Genomic DNA, 20,107 nt, shown 5'->3' with positions numbered 1-20,107 from the left:
ATAGTGCCCCCATTGTCTGATGGTTTGATCACTATATAATGGTTGGATTTCAGGGACTGTATTAGCTCTTCCATTGGTGGTAGAGAGATTATGGTGGATGTAACGTTTGTGGAAGATTTCACAATATTTGTTTTTTATCCCCATGCCAGTTAGTGTAATGATGAAGTGTGTGGTTTTGTCCACTGAGGGGTGTCCAGTCAGATGACACTCTTTCTTCTAACTATCAGTAGGGCTGTGGTAGTTGTTGATGGTGTCATCTTTCTTGTGCAAGAATTGCTTGAGGCAGAATCTGTGGAAGAATTCTTCCAGTTCTCCACATGCTAATATGGTATCAGGTTCTGTGTCAGGCAGAAGTTCAGTTCCTGGGAGTACAGATATTCACTTCTGGGTAAGGGTAGTCTTGAGAGGATGAGGATGTTGGTGTGTTGCATAATGTCCACTTGGTAGGTCCTGGAGTCTTGGTTTATCCCAGAGGTGGTATTCTGTTGCTTGTAGAGTTACTGCAGTTAATTCCACTTTTTTGGTTTTATGTTGATGGCTGTCACTGGGGTGTTTTTAGATAGCTGTTTTGGGTTTCTTGCTTGATCCCCAGTTAGGCGTCCTGACTTTTTTTTCATTCCAGCATATGGGAGTATGTGATAATTTCTGATTTCAGATGTTTTCTCCTGGAGCATCTAAGGCACAGGAGATGGTTCCTCAGTTTATCTGCAGTTCTGCTGAGTTATTTGTATTTTGAGATGTATGTAATGGCCAGAGGGTTATGAATCTTAAATCCTGTTGGGATTATATGTTTTTTAATTGCATTTGTTCAGGAAGTGGATGTCACTGGTTAGTCTGTTTCTTCTTTCATGTTGTAAAGTTTCCATTTTAAGCACCAAAATTATGTTTAATCTCTTAGAAACATAATATAAATTTTATTTTATTTGTAGCAATATCTGTTTCCTCTGTCTTTGCATGGCATCACTTAGATCTTCGTCTTAAACCAACAAATTCTTCTTTGTTTTATCCTAAATCCATGTCTGTGCTGTAATATTAAAGAGTGCATCCTCAGTTGCTCTAGCAGACTCTTTGGAGACAGCAGACCAAGTAATTTTGTCAACGTCCAGTGGAGGGGTACATGGGCTTGCTTCCTGGGCAACTCCACAGAGTTACTATGGTCACACCTGGGCTTCTGAGTCCATGAGAAAAAGAGAACTCAGGGCATCTCATTTCTTCCCTGCTGAGAGCCTCCATTAGCTCAGCCATCTCAAGGCTGTTGGATCATCTTTTTCCCTACTTTGGGGCCTAGTTCCATTTCAGCGGCTGTCCAGAATGCAGCAGAAAGCCCCTTTGCATTTGTGTGCTCATGTCTCATGCTGTCTGCTTGTCACCTGGGACTCATAGCTCTTCTCAGCAGGGCCTTTGAGGACAGAACACCTGCTCTCTCTCTCTCTCTCTCTCTCTGCCTGGCATTCGAATGCCATGGTGCTGTTGCTGTAGCTTTGTTCTCCTGTGTATTGGAATTTCACATCTGCTTTGCTCAGACCTGCTGAGGACTCTCCCGTTTCCCCCCTCCCCTCTGCTGCCTTTATTTTTAGCTCCTTTCTTTTCAGCCATTTTGAGATTTGTAAAAAATTAGCATCAAGTGCATCACTGCTCATCTTCCTCTGAGACTCAGTTATAAGCATTGAAGCTCATAATGAAATGAAGTGAAACATCCTTCACTCACATCCCCATCTGTCCCACCCTCCTAGCACTGAGTCAGTTTGTGGTTCTTCTCATTTCTCTTAGGCATGAGTGACCAATGCCAAAATATGGGGAGAGGCCTTGGCTGTATTTTCAACCACTCGTGTTAAGAAAAAAATAGGGATTGCTCATGTCAGCCTTTCCTGAATGTCTAAAAGCAAAGCCCTGCTGCAGGGAAATTAAAACAGTCTCAGTCCTATGCCCCAACCCCACTGAGAGTTCTCAGAAGCTTACTGATCTTAATGGACACATGTACCATGTCCCTCTACCTACACCTGGGCTGTGGCTACGCTACCCCTCTCTTTTGGAAGGGGCATGTAAATTATGGCTATTTGAAAATGCAAATGAGGGTTTGATATGAATATTCAGTGCCTTATTTGCATAATGGCAGCCACCTGGCCCGTGTAAAGTGCTGATTTTGAAATAAAAATAGCTGTGTAGCCAGAGTTCCTTCAAAAGTGTGCCCTGACTTCAAAGGCACCCTTCTTCCCATTTGTTTTTTTTGGGAGGTGGGGAAGAAGGGTGCATTTGAAATCTGGGCACCCTTTTGAAGGAACCCCAGATACACAGCAATTTTTATTTCAAAATCAGCACTTCTGAAGGGCTGGGGGGCTGTAATTATGCAAATGAGGCTCTGAATATTCATACCAGTGCCTCATTTGCATTTTCAAACAGCTGTAATTTACATGCCATTTCTGAAAGGCAGGGATGATGTAGCTACAGCCTTGATGTTCTTAGCTTCACTCCAAGGCTGTATGATCAGAGTCTGAACTTCCATATCAAAATGATTGGGTCACATGATTGTAACAGTCCATTGATAAAAGTTTGATAAGTGTGTGAATACCAGAGTAAACAGTGTCACAGATATCTTCCTCTGATGTGCTTGGAACAATCACGGATGGTTCTAAGCATATCCCACACTTTGGAAAACACTGGCTTTGGTGGAACAAGCATGTGGTTAGTATAAATGTAGAAACCAGCTTATGCTATTGGCTTGTATTGGATCCTGGAGAGAGAGGCGTAAAAATCCCCAGTATACACCTGGACAATTGTGCAATAACATGACTCTGAGAATCTCTCAAAGCAGGTCCTAGTGTTGGCTATGTGAAATGTAGACTGTGTTGTAGCTAGCAATGTAGAGTCTAGGAGCATCCTTTTGCCCAGAAATATTTATGAAAATATGCAGAGAAGTAATGAATTCTTGTGGGGCCAGAGTGGCTTTTCATTTGTGCAAATAAAAAAAAATTGATTAAGTATTTTGGCTTGCATGTATGCAGTGATATCCAGGCCTTGAGAAAAATCTTGGAATAACAGATACGTGAGTAGAAAGGAAATGTTTAGTCTGACATGATCAGGTTTGGTTTTTCTTTTTTTTTTGTTTTTTTGGGTTTTTTTCCCCCCCAATTTTAGTTTCAATGTGGGACTTCTCAGACTGGCTGATGTACCCTCTGTACACTCTAACTTTTAAGCTGAGTCCCGAGAAAGTAATTCTCTGTGTTTTAATCTACTTTTATAGTTGCTCTGTAATATCTAACAATGAAGTATGATTACCATGTCGTCTTTGTTTTGTTTATAAAATCACCCAGAATGTCCACGTGGGAAGCTCTTCCAGGATGACAATACAGCTTCGAATTCACATTCTACCTTTCACTGGAATGGCCTCCCATACAGCCAAGTCCTTTAGGTGTCAGGAAATCTCACACGAACCAAAACCAAGAAAAAGTCCTTGCCACAGCTCTGCCAGCCAGAAGCACTCCATTTGGTATCCCTCTATTTGTGATTTACGGTCACAGCCCAGCAGTCCAGTTACTTACAACACAAAGGGATGAACGGGCCTGTTCCGGGGGTGTTGATAGCAACTGTGCATGAGTCAGATTTTGGTCTGGTGCTTCCCACTCAGATGTCTTGTTCCTGGGATGTAGACTGGATTGTTTATTTAAAAAAAAAAAAAGAAAAAGCCTCAAGGTCAGGTGTAGCATGTGAAGCCTCAGTTTCATTAAAAAATGCATTAGATGTGAGCCCAAGCCACAATATCAGGCCAAGAACCAAACTTCCTTTAAGTTCAGAGGTCTTTGGATCTGTCATTTTGATTCATTCTCTTTCAAAGATAAAAGGGATGTTCTGAAGTGGATCTGAATCAACATCTGGAGCTGAGAATGAGTCAGGTGTGAAGTTTTGGGCCAGACTCATCTTTAGCTTGGCTTTCTGGAATTTGTTTTAAACTCTCGCTATTGCTTTTCACTCCAGGTAGCAAAGGACATGGGCTGGGGAATACAGAATGTGGAGGAGTATGATTCTGAATATATTTACTGCCCCCTAATGTGAGGGTGACAACTTTTTAAAGCCTTTTCACAGTTCCACCTCCCACCTCAGTTTGTGACCTGGCTCTGCTTTAAACCCTTAAAAAACAAAGTGAGTGATATGTAATGCCTATTTAATAGCTGTGCCTACTTTTAGGCATCTGAGGTCTCTGGCATAGATGAGACAAAGCGAAGCATGTGCTGATAGAGTCACATAGAAATGCCAGTCAGCTGAAAACAGGTTGGGGAGGCATTGACCATGTAACCCTAAATGATGCAAAGGGGTCCAAAGTTAAGGGGCAACTAGATTATTTCATATGTACTTGTCTGGGAACAATTATTTAATAGTGAGCTCGTCGTTCTATTAGAGAAAAGTCTAATATGAGCCAAAATCTGGATGCTGAAGTTCTCAAATACAGACTGGAAGTAAGGCAGACATTTTAAATAGTGAGATCAAGGAACCACTAACACAGGTTACCAAGGGCGGTGGCAGATTATCCATCACGGACACTTAAAAAAAATCCAGTCTTGATATAAAGATCTTCTCTGAGAATTATTTTGGGGGCAGTTCTTTGTCCTGTGTTCTACAGGACTTCAGATTAGATGATCACAGTGATCCTTTTTGGCTTTGGAATAAATGAAGAAAATGCCTTCACTGGGCACTGAAGATAATTTCCAAGCTCATTACTTAGCTCAGAAGTGCTTTTCGTTCCATGTTTGTACAGCATGTACCCCACTGGGTCCTATTCTGTAATTGGGGGTAGAAGGTGCTACCATTATAAAAATATTACAAATAATAACTACTGCATCATGTAGGACCTGCCACTAGTCAGAGGGATTTGGCTCACTCAGACTTTCATACTGCGGAAGGGGACCATGATGAAGGGGGATGCTGATTATTTTCCCTAGTGGTTCAACTGAGGAAGAGTTAACAGGATTTCAGAAATTTTGCATCTCATAAAATTTTTGTCACAAACCCAGCGAACTATCTAGAGGGCTTGTTAAAAGGAATAAAAGAGTATTGCGCAGGCCAGCGCTGGAACAAATATAATAGAGGGAACAAAAGCTCTGACGAAAGACTTGGTGCACATGTTTATTGCCTAGCCAAAGGGGACAAAATGCTCAAAAAAGAACATTTGAAAAAAAAATCCCCCTTAATAAGCACTTTGCAAGCAACACACTTACCATGGCCAGATGCCTAATAGTGCCTCAGTTGAACACCATTCAGAATGTTCACTAGTGCACCCCCATCTGCTTAATTCACAGGGGCTGGATTGCCGTCTAACTGAGTTCTGGGTGCAACGCAGGCTGTTTGTGCTAGTGGGCAGAACTCTAGCTCATAGGAGGAAGACTGGCCTTGTGTGGAACCTTCACAGGACTAGTGCAGAGTACCTCAATGGGACTGGGACCCCGCAGGACCTGCTGCCATCATAGCTAGAACCCTGCATGGGTACAAAACTTGTATTTGCATCTGTAGCTGCAAAAATAAGCTGCAGATATCTTCATCAACATCCACAGATGCAGACACCTGTGCAGAGCCACACATTTGCAGGGTTTTGTCTCTGTACTCATACCTAGTACGAAGTGGATATTTGTGTATTTTTAGGGGTCTAATCATAGAAGGTGCATGTGGAAGTGAGTATTGTAGGGCAGGATGGGAGCAGGATAAGAAATGGCCCTGTGTAGTGCTCCAGTCCACTGAGTAGGGAGCTGGTTTAGGGTGTGGTAGACTTGGCTACAATTCTTTGCTTCCTGGGTGACTTTGAACAAATCATGTACCGCAGCTCTGAAACAGGAAAACAACACTTCCCTGCTTCAGAGAGCAGCTGGGAGAATAAATGCATTAAAGATTCAGAGGTGCTGATAGTGTGGTAATGGGGGCCACATTTAAATACTGTAGAGAGGTAAATAACTTGTTCTAGTGGGTTCAGTGACTGCCTGCCTGTATGAAATTGCTTAAGGTGCTTGACTAGTTAGCCCCCCAGACTGAGATGGGTAGAAACTGGCCAATCTCTGTGTGGGATCTGGAATTCATTTCTTCCCTTGGGTCCCCTGGAATCCCTAGTTGTCCTGTTGCAAAGCTCATCATTTTTTTCTAGGATCGGACTAGTTGCTGGGAGAAATTCATTAAGGTGAACAGAGGAGAGAAATTGGTCCAAATTGTACTCTGTTGCTTGATGGGATTATGGTAGTGTGTTCGTGTGTGTGTGTGTGTGTGTGTGTGTGCGCGCGTGTGTGTGCACGCACACAAATGGCTTTGCTAATTAGCAGAAGTGGTATGGAGGATTGTGAAAATCAGATGAAAGGTAAATGGACTTCAGTGCAGTGGGCTAGCTGAGAGATTTCCCCGATGTTAAAGTGCTGCTTCTTTAAGCTTATATTTTAATTGCCCCAAATAAGTCAGATGCTGCCAGTAATGAAATTAGCAAAGATAGAGTGAATTTTGGGCATGTCATGCATTTTTGTAAAAGGCATACTAAGGGCTAATGGTCTGTTTATTTCCACTTCAGATACCTCTGTCAAATTAAATCTCTTCTCTCCTGAACTCCAGAACTCGAAAACACTTAGAAACATTTATTTGTTAACATCTGCATCAGCTGCACTTTATACAGACAGAGTACGCTGTGCCACCATAGTGGCTGTGTTCCTTCCCTAGAAGATGCAGGGACTTTCATGTGAAGTCTTCCACCCCAGGCAAGAGGGAAACATATTTAGACAACAACCCTATCCAAAGACAAATGAATCGTTTCTTCTCCTTAGTGGTATAAACCAAGAGTAACCCCACTAAAGTAAAAGGATTGTGCTACTGAGAGAACATCCACAGCCACTATGCACAAAGACCTTCAATTCTGTATCTATAGACAGAACCAACCCAGATGGACTTAGCCATGGGGTTGAACGTCCAGGAAAACACTGGTGTCTAAAGGAAAGTTCCATGTGTTTAATCCAGGGTTGGCTTTGGTGTCTGTCTACACTGCAGTCAGAGGTGCAGCTGCAGCATATGCAGACATATCTGAACTAACTATAATCTAGTTAGCTCGAGTCCCAGTGTCAGTAAAGCTGCAGCAGCATAGGCCAGCCACCTTAGTACAAACCCTCCAGTGAGTCTGGCAGTGGTCCGGCATCTAGCTGCTATTGGTATGCAATGAATAGCTAGCATGGCTATGGCTACAGGGGTTGGAATCACACCTCTGATTGTATCGTAGAAACACCTGTAAACAGACCGTGTGTGCTGATATTAGACAGCAACACAGACAGCATTTGTCAGGCTGGCCACAAGGTATGTGTGTCTCCAGCAGTCTCCTTAAATAATCAACACTTAAGCCATTACAGACCAGTTCTCCCTGATCTCATACCATAAAAGATACATCAGGTCCCTACCACCCCACTGTTTCTGTGCCCTTTTTTAGTTCCTGGTTTTGACTGGGACCAGAAACAGACTCAACCACAAACGACTCTTGTGGCATTGGTGGCTCAACCAGAAAGAGCTTGGTAGCTTTCCAAATTTTGCAAATCCTAGATGTTCAGATAAGCCTCTCAGCATTTTGGATGTTTATCACTGTTAAGACTACAGTCATGATGATTTATATTCATCGCTAAGGCCCTGCTCTCTGTAAAGTGCCATGAAAGTTTTAATGTCCAGACCAAGCTGCTGGGACTTTTAAAAACAATCTCATTGTTCTGGGATAATAAATGAGCCATTGTAATGAATGAGCTAAAGCACTGAACCTTCAAGGAGTTTGGTTCTAATATTAGCTCTACCGCTGATCTCCTGTGGGTCTCTGTGTCTCTTTCTTCTCTCATTTATTGCTCATTAGGTGTATGCTACTTGGCATAAGTCCTGTTTTTGGTTAGGTGTTTGTAAAGCGCCTAGCATCATGGTGCATCTAGGTTCCACCAAAATAACAATACGTGAAATTAAATGGATCTGTCTCAGAGTTAAGAAGGGTTTTTTGACCAGCTGAGATGTGAGCTGGCTATTCCAGAGGAACATTTAATGCAATGTCCTGACTGCTAAGCTATCCCATCACTAAACATGCAGGCTAAGGCTACGCTATGGTTTCTATTTCAGGATACATTTGAATCCCGAAATTGAAAACCCGCGACCAGACACCACGCTAAAAATAGCAGGGCTATTTCAAGCATGGTAGTTTGTTCCCACTACCCTTCGTCATATGAGGGATAGTAGGAAGTTTGAAATAGGCACTTATGTTGAACTCTGGTGCGGAGTAGCTGACACCAAGTGCAAAATAAGGTGCCTCGAAATAATTTATGCAATTTGTACGAAAAAGGGCATTGAAAAATCTACCAAAGAGTTGTGTATATCAAAACTTGTATTGGGTGAACTTAGTGTAATTTGAATCCTAGTTAAACCGTTGCAACCAACTGCAGATGCTCTTACCTCAGTTTAAACTAGGTTTATTTCTGTTTAATGTCAATGGACTAGGAGCAGGTTAAAACTAATGTTTAATTTTCTGCTTATGCTGACATCAAAGCATCCACACAGGGGCTGCTGTGGTTAAACTAACCTGGTGTAAATTTACATGTAGGCAATTCATCTCATGAGTTGTTTACCCCAGAGGTGAGGGACTTCCAAAGGTGATAGCCAGCTTTTGGGGGAGAGCCTAGAGAATGTTGCATTTTCAACTAAAAGCCTGGAATCCAGGAGGTGAAATGAGAGAGAGGGTTTTGTTCAACTCTTCTGTGCACTGTTTAACATTCACTGCAGTATGATGGGCCGAGGAAGTGGAATTCAAATGATCTGCTGTGTGCCACCCAGCGTCTTCCTGGGGCAGAGGCCTGTTCTGTTCTACTACTTTTATGTTCCGAAAATGGATTTAATCACTCTCAGTACAAGGGTTAATGGGTTGTTTGAATGGGGGGAATTTAAACACACATTGCCTTTCTGCTTATGTCACTTGGTCCTTGACAGACATGAAGGTGAGCTTTGGGGCAGGGAGAGGTGGGTGTGTTGTTTGCTTGGGTTGCAAGAAGATGCAAGTGCCAGGCTTTAAACCATGCTTATCCCTGTAAGGTGTGTCTGCACTGCAATTAGAAACCCATTAGGTTCATTGGAACACACAAGCCTACTCATCATGACAAGGTGAGGAAAGCCTAAAAGCAAGACCTCCATAACCTCGATCATGGAGCTCCAGTACGCAGATGAGAACATGATTGCTGCTTTTTATCTTGCAGCCCTTCAGATCATCTTAAGTGCCTTTGTTGAAGCATACGAGAATCTCAGCCTCACAATGAACATCAAAAAGACCAAGGTGCTCCACCAAGCCTCGCCAATGGGACAGTCTAAGGTACCTTCTATTTAAGTCAATGGAGAACTGCTGGAAAATGTGGAACACTTCCCGTACCTTGGAAGTCATCTTTTCACTGAAGTCATCCTTGATGCAGAAATCCAGCACTGTTCAAGCCGTGCAAGTTCTGCTTTCACCTGCTTGAGACAAAGGGTCTTCAAGAACAGGGACATCTCTCCCAAGACAAAGTTCCTTGTATACCATGCAGTGGTTGTTCCAACGTTACAGTATGCATATGAAACTTGAACAACATACAAATGACATTTGAAGGCACTTGAACAATATCATCACCGCTGCCTCAGGCAAATCCCAAATATCTCTTGGAAGAATAGGCACACAAACACTAGTGTCCTGGAAGAGTCAAACATGGCCAGCATTGAAGGCATTATCATTCATCAACAACATCGTTGGACTGGTCACATGGTTCAGATGTCCAGTCAGCACCTCCCAAAACAGATTCTGTGTTCTGAGTTGGAGGAAGGAGCATTGAGGGACCAGAGGAAGTGATATAAGGACATGTTGAAGGCACACATGAAATAGTGCAGCATCGTTGATGACACTTGGGATAACCTTGCCCAAGACTGTCCCCACTGGAGAATGGTAATCTGTGAGGGGGTGGTGCAATTTGAGATGTCCCGCCACAGTGCAGATGAGGAGAGGTGCAGAAGAAGAAAGGGGCATCAGAAACCACCCTGCACACCTCCAACAGCTGCTAACACCTGCCCCTTCTCTGATAAGGTCTGTGGCTCCAGATTCGGGCTGATCATCCACCAACGGACTCACAAATAGGAGGGTGACATGAAGACATCCTACTTGTTCTCTAGTGACCACCAGGAAGAGAGAGGAGAGACAGTGAGAAACCCATCACTGGCCCATGTCAGCTGATTTGGGCTTGCGGGGCTCAAACTAAGTGGCTGTGTCACTGTGCTGCAGATGTTTGGGCTCAGGCTGCAGATGTCTAATTACGGTCTAGAGCTGAGAAGCTCCTGAAGGCATGTGCTAGTTTTCTTCTCTCTGGTTTTTCTGCTTGGTGGAGTGCAGGCAATGTGTCTATGAGTACCTGGGAGTAATTTTGCTCATTAGAAGATATACGTCCTTAGAAACCTGAAGACCTGGAGAATAGAGTGATTCTAAGATTCCAAGAGCATTTTGTCCTGTGGAATTTTTATCCCTTGGAATGTTAGAACTGGCTGACCATTCCCAGGGAAGGAATATGCCACTGAACACAACAACACTTCCTTTCAGCATTACTAGGTGATTCTTTGGACTAACCTGATGCCTGGATACATTTGTGTTCCGTTTCTTGTCCAGAATGTTGGCTGAGTGTTGTGTGAAAGTGCCTAGCAACACTTCTGAAACACAGGCCATGGCTATACTGCAGCCATATTGCAAAATAAGATATTTCAGACTATCATGTTTTGAAATAACACAACTATGCACAAAAGGTATTTCAAAATAGCATTTCCAGACACATTGTGCTATTTTGAAATAATGCCATTGGAGCCCATTATGGTTTATTTTGGAGTAGCACTATTTCATGTCTTACCAGCAACTACTTTGAAATAGCAGTTTGGAAATAGGCGTTATTCCTTCCACACTGAGGGTTACCAGTTCTGAAATAATGCACCTGCTATTTTGATTTTATTTCAAAACCATGCATGCGTGGTCTAGACAATAGCAAAAATATTTTGAAGTAACTCCTGTTATTTTGAAATAACTCTGTAATGTAGCCATAGCCACAGAGAGATACAATCATAGGAGGCAGGCTTTGTAATCTGGTTAAAGGAAGGGAACAGTGAAGTTGGGGATCCTAGTTCTACTTCCTTCTCTGGCAACAATTCATTTTGCGACTTGATGCAAACATCTTAATCTCTCTGTGCCTCAGATTTCTCATCTGTTAAACAGGTTAATTGCATCATCTGTTAACACCTGTCCACCTAAAAGAGTGTGTGTGATACTTAACTATTGTCTTAAGCACGCTGGAATAACTAGAACAGAGCCTTTCAGTTAATGCAAATTATATTACACTAGTCTATTCAGAAACTGCTGCAAACTCCGCTTGCTGCTTGGTATGGTTCTGCAGGGAGCCTCAGACTTTTCCTGCCAACCCATCCACATCATTAGAGGAGGTGCAGCCGACAATGGAGGCAAACTCTTTAGGAGTATTTACATGGTCCTTTTCCATTCCAGTGCTGGCTTGTGTCCGCTTTGATCAGTGCTTCTGGAAGTTGCACAATGTGGAATTCAGCATCTATGCCCATGGTTCCTTAAGCTCCCCTGGTGATTTCCCCACCAGAGGGAGTGTGAAACTGAAAGTAGGTAAGGACCCAAGAGACAGAACTTTCCACCTCTGTGATGTACACGGAGTCAGGGAGATTTGACTGAGCTGGCAGGTCTCCACTGATCTGAGTTGGCTGGAGCAGAAATCCCATCTCGTGTTTGAAGGAATTGGGTCAAGCTGAGTGTGGCTGTCACACCTCTTCTAGCATCGAGAAGCTCTGAAAACAGACACCCTCCTCCTTTCATTTCACTAGGGCAAAAGGGCTCTGTCCCTTGGCATTTTCTGTGCCATAGACCCACAGGTGAAGCTGCACCCAAAAACCTTCCTCCTAGAATAGAAGAGGAAGTAACAGGGCAGTACACAAGGGTTTCTAGTCAGTGCAGCCAATTGCAACCAGGAGTGAATTGCTCTCACACATTGCTTGCAAGCATAATTTTTAAAGAATTTGCAATGAGGCAAGGTGGCCTAAGGCTTTCAAATGGATTAGGATAACGAGTGCCTGAGGGTTTGGCTATACAGCATCTTCAAGTGCTCAGGTAGACGCATGCATGCTGGCTCCACTTGAACTAGTGCTTATGAGCAATGTGGCCACACAACAGGTGGTGGCTTGGGCTAACCACCCAGCCATAATCCCGCCCCAACTCCTTGTTGTGTATTCAACTGAACGTATGGGCCAAATTTGATCAGAATTCCCTAAGGCTACAGCTACACTACAGAGATCTTTTGAAAGAAGCCCTTTTGGAAGATTTCTTCCCAAAGAACTTCTTTCGAAAGAGCGCGTCCACACACCAAAAAGCAGGTCAAAAGAGTGTTCTGCTTTTTTGAAAGAGAGCATCCACACAGCCCCCGCTCTTCTGAAAGAACAGGCCAGGGATCAAAAAATCAGGGCCCAGGAGAACTGCTCGCTTGGAAAAAAAGGGCCTGTGGAGCATTTACACACGTTTTCGTTCAAAAGAAGCTTTCAAAAGGGGCATTCTTCCTGAAACGGGACAGGGAGAGCGATTTGGAAAGGAGCACCACATTGTTTTGATTTACTTTTTGAAAGAAGGCTTTTTGTGGGTAGATGCTCTGCGAGATCTTTCAAAAGAGCCCCCCCTCTTTCGAAAAATCTTTCGGAAGAACTTGCTGGTGTAGGCTTAACCTAAGAGTTATAATTACCCCCCAAAAGCATTTTTTCTGCCAGTTCCAGTTACAAGTTTCACCCAGCTATGCTTGTAAGGATCAATGCCCAAAAGCTCACAAGGAGCTCAGATATGGAGGCATTGGGAGGGGTCACGCACAAACCCTTAGCTGGGGGCTTGTAAAGTGCCACCTCACTGTCATTAATGAGGTGGATGCATCAGTTCAGAAGATGCTGGGAGCTGCATCTTGTTACAATGCTGCCACATCATTAAAAGTATTTTATTTCCTCCCCCTCCCTATCCAGTGAGTCCCGTGATTAGGACTGAACAGCACAAATGGTCAGCCAAGCATTAACTGGAAGCATAAAAATTGATTTGATTTCTTCGCTTCTCCCGCTTAATGAACAAGACTGGAGTCGTGGGAGTCAAGCCCTCTGTGGCTCAACATACTCGAACACAGTGGCAAGGCTCTGCTGTGTTCTCCTGAGAGTTGGGAGTTCCTTTTTCTTGGCAGCTCGTAGGTTGATTAAGGAAAATGTCTTTCTGGGGCAGAGGTGGTGCCCTGAGCTCTGTCCAGACACACATTTTTAGAGCTATGGAGCCAAGAACCTCCTGTGACACTCAGAACCTGGGGGAGCACCCTGTAACTCCCGTATCCCTCATGTTTGTGTCATTGTGACCTTGCATATAAAGCAAGCCTTGTGAGGTCTTAGGGGCCATTTCTCTATCGATGTCATTCAGGCATATGAGGTGAAAAGAAAGTGTTCTTTGGTTTTCAGAAAAATGTTCTGTGGCTTTGGGAGCCCCTCAATATTAGCTCTACTGAGACAATAACAGGGGACATAACCAACACACAGGTGGGCCCTTTTGAACGGACATCACCAGACATTGTCCATCAAGGGGGAGACAATGAAATAATTAAGCTGCATTAGGCCACACCCAGAGCCATCCTGTCCATAGGATGAATCCGGGTGGCCACCCCAGGTCCTGCACTTTCGGCAGCTGCCCAAGTTGTCCTCTGGATGACGGGCGCTGGGGAATTGCAGGAGCCTGACATGGGGGCAGCAGGGGTCACCTCCCCTCCCACTCACCACCTGGACAGTGTGAGGCAGTACAGCCTGCTGTGCTCCACTGCATCACACCGTCCGTCCAGCCCACTATGTGCAGCTTCTCAGAGGTGGCAGGAAGTGGAGAGCCCCACCCCAGGGTGTTCTGCTTCTCACCACCCTGTACAAGTGAGGCTCAGCAGGCCGGGAGGGTGGCGTGGTGGGAGGGAGCAGGCTGCTGGGCCACTCAAGCTTCCACCGCCCAGGCGCTGAGTGAGGAGGAGGCAACTCCTGCTCCCACTGCACCAGGCCCCCCATAATCCTCTGGGCTGCATTGCTCAGCACGTGTGGAGTAAGGCAACAGGATATGGGTGGAGCAGGGTTGGAGTTTGGGGAAGAGGTGGAGTGGGGCTGAAGCATGTGCCGGGAGTGTTGCACCAGGCCCACCTTCAAAGGGCCCTGGCCACACCAGAGGAAGCACTCAACTTTGCCTGGAGACTCAGCAATGCACCCAGACATGCCTGAACTTGTGTTCCCAAAGCACACAGGTCAAAGGGTATAAAACAGAACAGTGCATGGCCTTTCCTCTGCTCCACCATGCAGCAAGCAACAAGGGCACTCTGAAGACTGCAACAGAGCGTATTGGCCCAGGTTTAAGAGAGACACCTGTTTATGAAGGACTGCAATCTCCAGGGGAGTGGGGGGAGAAACTGGGTTTTCTAGTTGCCCAGACTAATAGGGTTCAGAGTTTAAACTCCGTGTTTATATTTTCTTTTCTTTTGGTAACAACTCTGAATTTTTGCCTAACACTTGTAACTACTTAAATTCTTCTCTCTTTGTAATCAATAAGCTTCTTTTACTGTCTCTCTCTTTACCCATGAGTCTGTATGAAGTGTGTGGAAAGTCTGCTGCGGTTTTACTGAAGCTGGAGTATGTCCACTTTCCACTGATGGAGTGGGAAACCCTTGAATAAATGAGACGGTCCATTCCTGAGGGGCAGTGCTGGGAGCTGGGGGGATTTGGCTGCTGCTTTACTCTGAGAGATGCATGAGTGGCTCTGGGAGCAATCGTTGAGTCTGGTTGGGTGTGGGGCCTCCGCGCGCGATTGTGCTGAATGATACCAGCACCTGGAGGGGCTGCAGCTGGTCACTATCAATGCATTGTGAGAGACAGCTGAGGCTGCAGGGAGTTCAGGGCGCATAGCAGTCCTGTGGTCCCAGGCTGCACCTTGGAGGTGGGGTGAGGGATCTCACCATACTTCCTTCTGCAGGGAAGATTCCTACAGCCCCTTTTCCCCTTTCTGCTGAATGCTGCCTGCACCTTGACCCTTTTGCGCATGGAGAGTACAAACAGAGCAAGGCCCTGCCCTGCCCCAAACATAAGGCGATCCTTAGGACTCTGAAAGGGAGGAGTTTAGTGAGACACCTTTCTCTGCCCATTCTGTTTCAAAGGCTTTGATCATGGATTTGAGTCATGGATCTGTCACCAATTTGGGGCTTGAAATGGTTAAGTAAATCATCAGTGGTCACTTGGCAACATATTAACCTGTAAAGCACACTTGAAATTCTCTTCTCCCATCTTTGCCTTCCTCTGTGCTCCCCCATTGGCCTTTTCGAGACCCATTTGTCCCATCAGCCTGATCAGGGCAGGCCAGTAATAGTGTGCGCGATCCACCTTTGAGAGTGTGCTTCCTCCAGGAGCTGCTGCATTGGCTGTGCTGTTGGCTAATGGAGTGGTAACTGAATGGGGTCCTCCAGCACTAGCAGCCTGTGCCTGTCATGGGTCACTCCCCGGTACAGTAACAAGCTTACGTCGTCTATGGAGAGAGCATGGAAGGGCACCTGTCACACATACTCCCCCCGGGTTTCCACTGTGCCTCAACACTGTCAGTGGAGCCAATGCACCTGGGGAGAGACATGAAGGAAGACAGCAGTACTTAACACTTCTTCCTCCTGTGTTCAGCACAGTCCTGTGGAGAAGAGATGGGGGAAAAGGAGAGTGGAGTGGGTGGGAAACTGAGAGCCAGAGAAGAGACAAATAGAAAGACATAAATAAACTGCAGAAGAAGGAAGGGTAATGAGGACTGGGGGGGGGGGGGGGGGGGGGCTGAAATGTGCTGGTGGTGGCATGTGTTTTGTTTGTACATTATTCTGTGGGAGCAGGGGATGGATCCAGTGTGGGGCAGTCTGTTTCCCCTTCTTTAGTCTCTTTGCAACTGCTGCTTCTTCCTGCTTTCCTTTGTCTGTCTTTCCTGAGGTTTCTAGCTAGGACAGTGTGAAATGCTGGCAGAAACAATTTGTTATGTTGTTAACTTACTAGTTGTTTCCCACAGGTCTTTATGAATATGTTAGTTATTCAAAGAAATGTTCTTCATGAATCTGCTCCTTAGCTACAGTCATTCAAGAAGTGGTTTGTCTCACCATATGCTGGGCTAACAGTTAATCTTGAGCTATTTGCCACCATTAATACCTCAGGTGCTTGTTGTCTGTAATTCATTACGTCATTGCTCATCTGTCATATGATGTTTGTTTTTGCTCGCTGATTGGATGACTCCCAAACCCCACAAGGCACTTGCAAAATGGCCTCAAGAATGTATATGGTGCAAATACTTGTAACACATTTGTGAAACTTCCTTTTTCTGTGAATAGTTGTGAGCAAACTTTCATTTGTGCAAATGTTGAGGACTGGTGAATATAAGGCATGGGAAACTGTGAATAAAAGGCTGTGTCAGAGTGAGTTAATAATTTTCTTTTTCAAGACAATGCTTACAAGTGCTTTCCTGCGATATTTGTGAAGGTCTGTTTGCAATCTATCACACATTTCTGCATTGGGGTGGAAGGATGGTGTCATTCCTTCACCACTGCAGTATGAGAGATGCACATTTTCCTTCTCCCCACCCCAGCCTTCAAATCAGCTGATTCACAAGTTGCTGCATTCTTCAACTGCTTAAAAGAATCTGAGCTCTCCAAGGTGCTTGGGTTGGGTCGTGGCCACATGGCAGTTTGTTTTTCAGCAATTACTTGAAGATGTCCCCTGTGGTTAAAGAATGAAGAAACTTTGTCAGATACCAAAACATACTCTTCCACCCCACACTTTACACAATTGCTTGCTCAGAAAGTTTTAGATACTGGTTTCAATGACAGGCTTCCAAAGTGTGGAATAAGCAGATGTGAAATTGGCATCACTCTAAAGAAAATGTTCATCTTATTTGTTTTGCAGCCATTTTCCTCTTTTTCTGTTTGGTGTGTGTGTGTGAGAGAGAGAGAGAGAGAGAGAGAGAGAGAGAGCGAAATCTGGGCATGCCGCCATGTGCTGCGTTAATTGCAATACAGTTAAGAAGAGCGCATCTCCTCATGTGTGTTGTGTCTTGATTCAATTATAAATACACCGCAGATGTAGGCACATGGTAACCCAGATTCTTCGGTGAGCAAGCAGTTCGGAATGGAAGGGCTATTTGTGTAACAAGCTGGATGACTGGGCGGGTATCTGATGGTGTGTGTTGGGAGGGAACACCAACAGGTCCATGCTGAGGTCTGAGAAGCCCAATCCTAAGGTCCTTTCAGTCACAGACTGCTGTTCTTGCTGAAGTTGGTGGCAGTTTTGTGAAGTGGATACCTCATGCACACAACTGAAACCCAAATCTATGTCATTAATTCTGTTCTATGGATTTCAGTGCTCAGTTCAGCACATGTAATCATACTCATTAATATTGGTGGAGTCTGAAAGGAGGATCCATTGTCCTTCAGTGATAGATGTTTGCTTTGCTGGGGACTAATTTAAAAATTTCTTTTCTTCTCCCCTTCTCTTTTTCCAGACCAATGATGCAGCAGGAAATACCTGGAACTGGCTTTACTTCATCCCTCTCATCATCATTGGTTCTTTCTTCATGCTCAATCTGGTGCTGGGCGTCTTATCAGGGTAAGGAACCGATGACTTGTCTGTCTCCACCTGGATGTGCATGATGATGGTTTCACCATGTGTGTTGTGTGGTGGGTCAGGACTGGGACAAGAGGGCTACACACTATCCTGAGCTCTTGCTTTTGCTTAATTCTCCTCTCCCCTCTTAGCTTCCTTATCATATTGTGCCCATGTTAGGCCACGACATAGTAGTAACCTGAGAACATAAGTTGGGCTGGTGACAAGTCAGTAGCCAAGATTGTTCTGACCTGTCAAGTGTGACTCCAGTAAGGGAGTTTCATGAAATACAATGACTTAGGCCTTGTCTAGCAAATACTTGCAGTGAATATTTACTTACATCCTTAATGGTAAACACAGGAGTAGCCCCACCAAAGACACTGAGGCTTCTCAGGGGCTTAAAAGTAAGTCAGATTGTGTGTGTTTGTGATGCCCTTGGGTATATCTCCCTCCAGTGACTGGCTCCAGTGATGGTAACAGCCTGCTACTTAGTGCCAGGTGATGACTCTACCTCATCAGCTCATGCAATGGGAAGGGCTTAGGTGTGGGGCTGTGTCCAGACTGTGGCATAGAGCTACAGGTGTTCGTGAAGGTTCTGGCAAAGAAGAGGCTCCAGCAGTGGATCACTACACTGCTTGGGAGAGCAGAGAACTGCCTAGGCCAGCCATATATCATGTGGGTTCAGGTGTGTCTTTACTTGCCTACGCCATGCCCCCACTGCTATTTATACCCATGCTACGGGACACACACTGAATATTCTCCGTGTGCTGCAATAGGATTTGGGGTGTAGGTGTACCCAGTTTGTACAAAACCCCTAATACTGCCAACTTTCCTAACTCCATTTCATGGTTTGCAATACTTGGTGTTTTTTCTTAAAGCCCCATGTGATGGGGTTTGTCAGGCCTTTTCTGCCCCTCCTGAAGCCATTGGCTCCCTGCCGTCCCTCTGCTAAAGGAAAATCCACTCAAAGCAGGTTAACAAGACAGTCCTCCAGAGGTCTGGAAGGGCCAGGAGGAAATGCAGACCAATCAAAAGGCAGCAGGCCTGTTAAGAAAGCTTGCCTGCTTCTTTTCAGAAGAGAGATGGGGAGACTGGAAGACAGGAGGTGTTGCTCATTGCTAATCTAGGGTCTCACAGCTGAGCCAGGCCCTTGCATTTCAGTACTTGCATTTGAATTTTTTCGTATAAAAGTGCAGACAGACGAATCCTGAGTTTATTTGTTTATCTAACTGTCAAGAGAGTGACACCGATCTGCTCCAAGCAGGTGGGCAAATTTTATGGATTAAGATATGGTTTGACCCTAGAGGGGACATTCTGGAGTGGTATCACCTATGTCTCAGCTCCTGGATTGCTGTGATTACAGGAGTACATTAGCTTCCATTTAAAAAGTGAAAGTAAACATCCAGCCCTTACAATCAAGGAGGGAAGTTTGAAAGTTTAGAATATAAGGATTCAAAAGCCATAAGGCAAATAAAAATAGCTTAATATTTTTTTTTAAGTCTCACATTATTTAAGGGGAGCTGACTCATGGTTATTTTAATGCATGAAGTTGGTAATACAGAATGAGGGGTTCATTACCTTTGGATAGAAGCCTTTGGCCCATTACTTTGTGTATAAAATTTCAGACTGCATCTGTCTGCGAATCCATCCACTTGTGTGTCTGTGAGTTCATTCGTGCAAGAACTCCTCCTAAACTGTAAGATCAGGTCCGCCAAATTTCATGTGCAGCTTTCTCTCATCACAACTTAAAGCAAGATCAGGGTTTGGTTGCGCCTGCCAGATGGGAAGTGCCAAGAATGTTTTCGGACACCCAGAAGGAGGGTGTGGGGAGGAGGTGAAAGGGAGGGGCACGGAGCAGATGGATGCACTACTGAGCATGCTCACTGCGGGCAGCTGCAGGACCAAGAGAGCGGTCAGCAGAGCTAGGCTCCACCATTTTGCCTGTCACCAGACTGGGTGAATAGCTCCCCTGCCCAAAACCCAGAGTCTACCCCCACCCTCCCTGCCCGGAGAGCCTGCAGGCTCCAGACCTCACCCCACCAGTCAGCTTGCAGTTGCAGAGGGTGACCACTAGAGGGAGGCAGCCCCTGGAGCTGTTCCCCCTAAACAACCGGCAGGCCACAGAGGGGCCATTGGGGGGGCACCTCTGGAGTCTGGCTCCCTCCAGACAGCCTCGACTGGCGGTGGGGGCACTGCAGGCTGGGGAAGCCCCTGGAACCTCGTCGCTGCGGCAGACAGCCTGGAGACTGCAGGGGGGCCACTGTCAGCCCCCAGAACCTGGCCAGTCCTCATAGTGCCCCCCAAACAGGTTGTGGGATGGAGGGGGGCCCCGGAGCTGGGGGTGGCCCCCAAAGTGCCACCCCCCCAACCAGATGCAAGGCAGGGGAGAAGCTGAAGGTTGGGGTCAGCT

The 20,107-nt window shown here is 45.3% G+C and overlaps 1 protein-coding gene across 1 annotated transcript in view; it reads left to right on the top strand.

The window, feature by feature from the left end:
* CACNA1B (calcium voltage-gated channel subunit alpha1 B) overlaps positions 1–20,107 on the top strand; it is a 502,106-nt gene that overhangs the window by 225,482 nt on the left and 256,517 nt on the right. The window contains exon 8 of the mRNA XM_075015705.1: positions 17,597–17,700. Coding sequence (XP_074871806.1) covers positions 17,597–17,700 — 104 coding nt within the window. The remainder of the gene's footprint in view (positions 1–17,596; positions 17,701–20,107) is intronic.

This window comes from Carettochelys insculpta, chromosome 21 (genome assembly GCF_033958435.1).
Source record: "Carettochelys insculpta isolate YL-2023 chromosome 21, ASM3395843v1, whole genome shotgun sequence".
Taxonomy (NCBI): domain Eukaryota; kingdom Metazoa; phylum Chordata; order Testudines; family Carettochelyidae; genus Carettochelys; species Carettochelys insculpta.
This window is presented reverse-complemented; position numbering and strand designations above follow the sequence as displayed.